This window comes from Xiphophorus hellerii, chromosome 8 (genome assembly GCF_003331165.1).
Source record: "Xiphophorus hellerii strain 12219 chromosome 8, Xiphophorus_hellerii-4.1, whole genome shotgun sequence".
Classification (NCBI taxonomy): domain Eukaryota; kingdom Metazoa; phylum Chordata; class Actinopteri; order Cyprinodontiformes; family Poeciliidae; genus Xiphophorus; species Xiphophorus hellerii.
Window position 1 is genome coordinate 20,779,351 of NC_045679.1, and position 7,752 is coordinate 20,787,102.

The 7,752-nt window shown below is 36.3% G+C and overlaps 1 protein-coding gene across 1 annotated transcript; it reads right to left on the reverse strand.

Moving 5' to 3' along the window:
• Positions 1-658: 658 nt before the first annotated feature.
• dolpp1 (dolichyldiphosphatase 1) lies at positions 659-6,739 on the reverse strand. Its single transcript, XM_032570034.1, has 8 exons — positions 6,625-6,739; positions 5,926-6,026; positions 5,706-5,790; positions 4,713-4,812; positions 4,301-4,399; positions 2,989-3,117; positions 2,788-2,877; positions 659-2,658 (listed from the first exon to the last, which is right to left on the reverse strand). Exons 1-8 carry the CDS (start codon positions 6,698-6,700, stop codon positions 2,622-2,624), a joined length of 717 nt encoding a protein of 238 aa, XP_032425925.1. The 5' UTR covers positions 6,701-6,739; the 3' UTR covers positions 659-2,621.
• Positions 6,740-7,752: the final 1,013 nt, after the last annotated feature.

Genomic DNA, 7,752 nt, shown 5'->3' on the forward strand with positions numbered 1-7,752 from the left:
TGACCCATGAACACACAACCCTTTAAATACAGCCCTGCAAATTATATATACCAATTTTCTCATTGAGTTCAAGTTAATTTTTTTTTTTTTTTAACAGTATGACAGGCAAACTTATTGAAGTCTGATTCAGAAATGAAATAAAAGGTTTCAAGATTCTGACAGAACTGGCTTTTAAGAAATAACACATCAAAGCTAAACATAGGACAAATATGAATAGGGTAGTAGAAATTAAATGTAAAGACTTTAGAGAAAATAGATCAGAAAAACAAAACTAGGTTGAGGACTTCACATGCAAGCTATATGACAGGTGATTGGGAAAAGCATGAAGCCTAAAACGTGAATTAACAGAGGAATGGCTAATTTAAATATGGCAGGTCCATTTCAGCACATTTCTCCTAAAAAACAGAAATTTACCACATAATGACATGAAGTCTTTCAGATACCTTCCACTTAGACAAGTATAGTAGCTGGAGGGAAGAAAAGAATTCAGCCTAAGCAAATACTGCCAACAAAAGTTGAAGGTAGTTCACTATTAATCTATGCAAAGTTATCCGTCACATGCAAACATCTGTGGTTGAGCTGCTGCTTGACTGATTCAGTATGGTGTGTTGGAGCAGTCAGCACTTGGTGAGACTAGTAACAATTGAATACAAATGCATTATTTTCAGCTTTTTATTCATAAAACATTTTTAAAAACCATGCATCATTTTTTTTTTTTTCCGTATCAGAATTAAGCATTACATTAAGTTGCCTTTGTTTATGGCAGGATTTTCAAAGGCCATATTTCCTTTAATACCACAAATTCAGACAGCAAGAGAGCACCAAACATAGGGCCACAGAGATAGAAGTCCTTATCCTTTGACTAGACATTAAAAAAAGTTATCTTAATGATCCTGATGGTTTCTACTGTTAATTTAGTTTAGAGTTCAAATGCCGTTTTAAATTAAAGCCTCCGTTTTTGTATTTTGCTCCCATTTTTCTTTTAGCAATTTGAAACTCAACCTGGTTTTTTACTATCCTTGCAGCAGAGCTTTTTCCCCAAATGTATTTATCGTTTTTCACAATTACACTTTGCAGGTGGGGGAGCAGCACATGCATTATTTCTGCTGTTAAAATCAAAACAAAAGTAGACGAGTACAGTACTGACAATGAAATCCATGTGCAAAGAGTTAAAAATGTTTGCAACAGGATAAAAAAAATTATATCAAAGTAGCACACTGAACTCATCTCTTGTACATAAACACATTTTTATTCAGCCTGATAGAGGTTACACATGAAAAAAAAATTCTAAGAGAACTACTTCCCTTTGTGAAGCTAATGATATGACTGTTTTATTCAGCTTCATATCCCCATTTGACAGCTTTCAACATTAGCTGCCGTAGGCTGCGAGGAAAAAGCATAATCACATGCTACAACTGACCTGAGGCGTGTTTTTAAATCTTTCTTCAAAAAAAAACAAAAAAACAATAGAAAACATATCCCCCATCATCAGTTATGATTAAACACTAGGTGATAAGGAATGTTATTTTGGAAATGCAGATAAAAAGAAAACTTCTCTGCAGCAGCAGAAAACAAGACAAGAAATGGAATATTTAAAAAACCAAAACAAAGAAAACCGACCCCCAGAACTTTGTTCCCAGGTTGCTACTGTATATAAGGAAATACCAAAACAAAACAAAAAAAAAAAAAAAAAAAAACACCTTCTCACTCCAAAGTAGCTTTAACACCAAGAATAACTCAAAACTCACTGCTGCAATTCAGTCTCACAACCCTCAGACAAAGAAATGCAAACAGAAACTCCATCCGTGATAATCAATATTACAGAAGGTACTTAAGATTTACAGTGCCTGCAGATCAGCTTTGGAGCCTAATATTAGGACTGAGTCAAAGACACAAAGCAAAGACTTGTGAGGAAAAAGAAGGGGAGAATCTTAACATGTAACTAGTGTTAGTCCTTAACTTGCAAATTTCACAAAGTGCAAATTTTCATTTATATTACATAATGACCAATTTCAGAAATTGCTCATTTTCTATTGTAGAAGAATGAAAAATGGTTAATTCCACAAACTACCAATAGAGCTGTAACCAGCCACCCCTCCCCGCTTACTAACCCGTTAGCCAATGTAAAAGTACAAAAAAAAAAAAAAAAGAATTACTAAATACATGCTGTTATGACGCTCATCAATATGCTTGATCAAAGCCTCCATCTTGGCTCTTCAAATCTCTTACAGTAAACTGTTACTGTCAGCGTGCGTTTATAGTTAAAATATATTAATCTATCATTAAATAGTATGCCTCTTGCACAGTCTTGCATGCACTGAAGAGCTTTTTGGGCAAGCTGTACAAGAGGGGAAGGCGTGTGGACGGACGTGCTCAGGCTGTAGGCTCCGGGGTCAGGTCCGGGATCTCTTTCTCTACCTGGTGTACGTTTTTTTTTAAAGTTTTTTTCCCCCAACATTCTTTGCAGCCAAGTCAGTCCAAAAGATGATTATTCTCCAGTGTTTTTTTGTTGTTGATTTAGCTTCTGTTTGTGTGAGTGTATGAGAATGTCTGTCTCTGTGTGTGCGTTTGTGTGTGTGAAGTGTGGGCCTACACGGAGGTTTCACAAAGTGCTCTGCAGATCACTGAAGTTTTGTTCCAAGCTTTCGTTGTCTGTTTCTGAAAGAACAGAAATGAATATAGTTTATGTTTTTATACGTTTCCAGGTAAATGAGGCAGACACATTTTAAGGACAATCATTTTAAATTGTCTGCTTGAAACATGACATCCGCTCTGACGGAGCCTTACCTTGCCTCTGATCTGGTCACTGTATACTCAAACCATAAAATGTTGGGAATCAAGCTTGTGTCTCGCACCAGGAAGTACTCTGATATCGGCCTGTTGAATGTAACAAAGTCAAAGAACATTATATTAAATGATCCAACTCCTCTTGCAGCTGATTAGTTGATCAAAAATGCGATATGACAGGAGAATTAAATATTAATTTACCATGCTGCAACTTTGGGGAATAAAGGTGTCAGCACCTCTTGTGTGAAAAAGAACCAGATAATGGCCATTGTACTGCCAGTCACTGCCCCATAGAAAACCTGACTCCAGGTGTGATACAACAAGTAGACCCTGGAAATTACAGAAGAAGGGGGGTTTCATAAGAAGAAAAAAAACCAATCCTGCAACATTATTAATGTTGTTAGAAAAGAGGCAGTTTGTCTAAGAGGAAATGTTACCAGACAAGGATACATTTTAAACCATTTTTTTTGACTGACCATTAAGCTCCATGTACACCTCTGTCACCATTGACAGGACACTTTGGCAGTTTGAAATGAAATAATGGATTTCTACAGTTTTCAGGCTTCAAATATGGAACAAGAGGGAGGACACCAAGAATGGGAGTGGATCCAAGGAATATTTAGACAACTATGTCACTTTTTTTTCCTACTCAGTCTATACCTGAAATACACTGAAATCATAGTCCACACATTTCTTTACGATGTAATATCAATGATACAACTTTCATCGACATTTAAAAGGAAATTCTCACTATACTAAACAGGGAGGCAATCTTTAGCAACATACGTACTTCCTCAACATAATGGGACTTTGTTTCCCAAAATGTGAAACAATGTAATTTCTATGCAAACAAACCTAGACAAAAAAACAAAAACAGGGGCGTGCTGTTGTATATCAAAAAAAGTTTGATATATTAAGAATAAAAATACAAATACTGAAACATGGATTAACAGATAATTCCAATTATTTATCTCCAATTAATAAACCTGATACAAATATGAATAAAATGCAAATGGAGTATTTTTCAAAAATAACTTGCTCTGTCTTTTAAAGAAATGGTTAAGTATCTAAAAATATTTCTGGAACTAACAGGAGATATGAAGCACGAAACAAGTTTAGTTTTCTGGCATATATTTAGTGCGCAAGGCCGCACGGTCGGTAATTTTTGGGCTGCACATGAACATCTGCCGAGTCCGTCCTTGGGGAAATGATGAAATCTGTGTCACAATGACCCATGCCGGCCTCAGCAGATGTGAAAGCCAAATAATTTGTATCTTGTTTCCTATTTATAGCCCCCTCGGAAGATTTGCTCTTGACTCAATAAACAGCGACTTCAGAGGGACATTCGATAAACACTTCATTTCTTTAAGAAAAAATATTCAACGTCACAAGAAAATACTATGTTAATAATTACAACAACAACTTGTTCACGTTATTCCCTTTTCACATTAAACTCACAATTTAGGACATCCTAGAGATTTAGAGGAAGACGATGACGGGATGACATGCTTACCTGCTGTATGAGACGGACGACGCCATGCCCACCAGGACGATTGACAGGACGTGCCTCCACAGCAGGTCCACACATCGAGCATTGTTTGTCTGATGCATCCTGAAAATGATCAGTTCACACCATGATATCCTTCTTCATGTTAAAGTAAATAAATGATTACAAAAATGTTGTCAGTATTCAAATAATGACACATACCCTCTAAAACGAACATAAAATCGAAAAAGTTCAACAAAACAAAAATGTGCCAAGATGAGTAATTGCATATCATACAATGTTGGTGAACACTGGATTTTAACTTTACTGGGATGAAAACTGATTTCAGCAGGTTAACGCCTTAGGTTAATCCTAAATTACAAAGCTCAGCCACATGACCTTTAAACTCAGCCCAAAATGAAGAGACAAACAAACTTACCTTAAATATAGAAAAAGAAAGAAGTAAACAACGAAGAACCAGATAAGCTGGGAATGATTCGAGGGCATGCCGTACTCGGCATAAACGGTTGTATGAGCTCCTAGAGAAAGAAAATATAACAAGAAAAGTAATGCAATAATTAAAGTTTCTGCAACCATTAAGGTTCTTAAACATATAATAATACAAAAAGAGTTTTTAACCAGATACTATGTATTGCAGATTTATGTAAGATCCCAGAACAAAGCAAGAAGATCCTGGAACAAAACAACAGCTTTAGAAATGTGTATTTCTTTGTAAAAATGCATATTAGTATCACCACGACACTTAAAATCTTTCAAAGCAGGAATGTCTTAAGGCTCAGTGGTTTGTTAAAGAACAACAACAAAAACAGTAGCATGGTAGAAGCATGGTTAAGATTAGAGTAGATGGGAAGATTGATGGTGCTAAATACAGGACAATCCTGTAAGACAACTTGTTAAGAGACTGGAAACTAGAGCAAACGTTCACCTTTTAGAGAGACAATGACTGTAAACACGCAGCCAGAGTCACAACTGAATGATTTATATTAAACCATGTTAAAGTCCTAACCAAATACCAACTGACAATATCAAAGAAAATAGATTTAGCAAAATATTGAAAACAAAACACATAGCACTTTTCAGTTATTTTATTTACAAGAAATGTTGAAAATTACATTTTCCTTACACTTCATGTATCACCGTTTTAAGCTCTTCCACCATTGTTTGTACGTAGTTCTGACAAAATGTGAAGAAAAACCCCCCGAATATGAACACGTTCCTAAGGCACTGTACACAAATCCTATCCTCTTATCATAACAATAAAAAAAAGAAAACCTGAATGCTGCTGCTAGGGGTTACAATACTTAAATGTCATCAGAACAAAATCATCTCATTATGTACATCATTCATAACTAACATGATGTTTTGCCAGGTCCTGTCAAAGAAAAAAAGAAAAACTTGTTCAATCACTTACCTGCACAAGGGCGCGGTTCTCTGAGAATGTGCTTGAGCACCCAGTTCACTCCTTCATTTAGAAGGACTCCAGTGAAGAAGGAAATCTGTAAAAGGAGGGAAGAACCCAGTCAGAGTATGAGGGCTCTCACCCGCGTACTTCCTGCCCTGCTTCTTTACACATCTGTTCAGGTACCTGAGAAACTATTACCACCTTCACGGCAAATATGAACACTACTTACCGTGTGCAGTTCCCGTTTAAACACTATGAGAGTGACAAAGCCCACAAGAATAGCTACGGGTAGGAGACTGATGTAGGCCAGCAGTTTTCCCGTGAGATCCCCTGAAACAGAATTAATAAGAACTGATGTTCAGGACAAAAAGAATAATAATTAAACATTCGTAAGGTCCAGCACTACCTGAAACTGAATAGTGAACAGAGACCAGGTAAGAGGCGCATTAAGTTTTTATTAAAGAAACTCGGGGAAATAATTAATTTTAATTCAGGTGAATTGTAGCTGTTAAGATCTTTTAACACAAGGCCATGGATACGTTAGCAGCAGTCCTGGTAATAATGCTATACGTGGAAATGGCTAATAGCTCCCAGCAAAGCTATGACTTGTATGCTTAAATAAGAAATATTGCAGTGCTGTCAAACATATGTGACAGAGCACTGCAAATACATTTTAATTTACGAAGCGGAAAGCTCATGTTAAAAGAGCTAGCAAGTAAGCTAGCCGTCATTGTGAACACTGTTACAAACTGCGCATGCGGAGATGTCTCACAATTTCGCAGCCCCCGGTGTGCCGGGTGTTGACCAAAGGCTCACAAATTGGCAACTACTGTGTCCATTCACTAGCAAACAAACCCGCTCACGCTGCTTGGAAATTTTCAAAAGCGACGAACGTAGTCGATACACAAACACTCTGAGTTTTACGTACCCTCGGGAAACTCTACGTGTGTCACTGATATGGCCTGCCATCGAGGTGGTGCCGAGCACTGCTCTTCCAACGCCATCTTACCCGGACACAACCGGGGCAGTTTAGTGACACGCCCCCAAAACGGATCCACCCAATGAGGGGACGAGCCGTGTGTTCAAATGTACCCCGGCAGCAATGGATATGTCCAATCACCGCCGCTGTCTGGTCAAGAGGAGAATTATTGAATGGAAAAAAAAAATCACTTGGCAACTTGGTTCCCTCATTCAAAAACTAAAATAAGAACAGAAAAATGTATCTGGCATTATACGACATATAATTTTTTAAAAAGTTATGTAAAATAGCTACTGATGTAAAGAAACACATTACCTTGCCCCTTAAATATTCTTGCAAAAAACAGAATAACTATTCAAAGAATGAAAAACATAGGTGTGTATCTAATATACATAAACTAGAAAATCATTATACATCACCTGAAAGGGAAATAACACTTGAACTTCAAACTGAGTATTTTTATCTAATTAAAATAATGTTTTCCAGTGACATTGAATTTGATAGTTTGTCTTATTTGAGAATCCAGCATAAAAAAACGTAATAAATCATAACATTATAACATAAATACATGGCTGGATAAAAAAAATAAACAGAAAGAGATGAAATTGCACACATGCAGAACAGCTGAGCTTCTTATGCTAAACTACAGTCAGAAACAACATAGATTAAAAATGTACACCACTGCAAAAATATCCATCTGTCTTTATAATTAATATTTTGTGGAATATTGTATTATAATATTAATATATTATGGAATAGAGACTTTTCAAGACATCACAAGAACCCAGTAAAAAGATGCTGTTGCTCAGCTGAGTACATTTAGTTTTAGGACGTCCAGTGGTCTGGCACTTAAGAATTTAGGATTTACCTTAGAAAAAAAAAAGCATCCATGTAAACATCCAACTTTGGATTAAAGTGTGTATAATGGATCTTGATCGCCATCCAAACTTATGGAAACATAAATTTACAATAAACTCACTTGTATTTGTTGCCCTTTTTTAAAATGTAAATCAATTTTGCTTCCAACTTTAATGTGAAATATAACAAGGTATCAAAAGGAAACCCAAGTAACACCAA

Excerpts from the sequence above, each read along its gene's own strand:
- dolpp1 (XM_032570034.1), bottom strand. The coding sequence starts at position 6,700 with ATGGCGTTGGAAGAGCAGTGCTCGGCACCACCTCGATGGCAGGCCATA. Across the intron at positions 4,400-4,712 it reads TTTCTTTTTCTATATTTAAG|GATGCATCAGACAAACAATG; the intron begins GTAAGTTTGTTT and ends GATCATTTTCAG. Across the intron at positions 2,659-2,787 it reads GTGACCAGATCAGAGGCAAG|AAACAGACAACGAAAGCTTG; the intron begins GTAAGGCTCCGT and ends CTGTTCTTTCAG.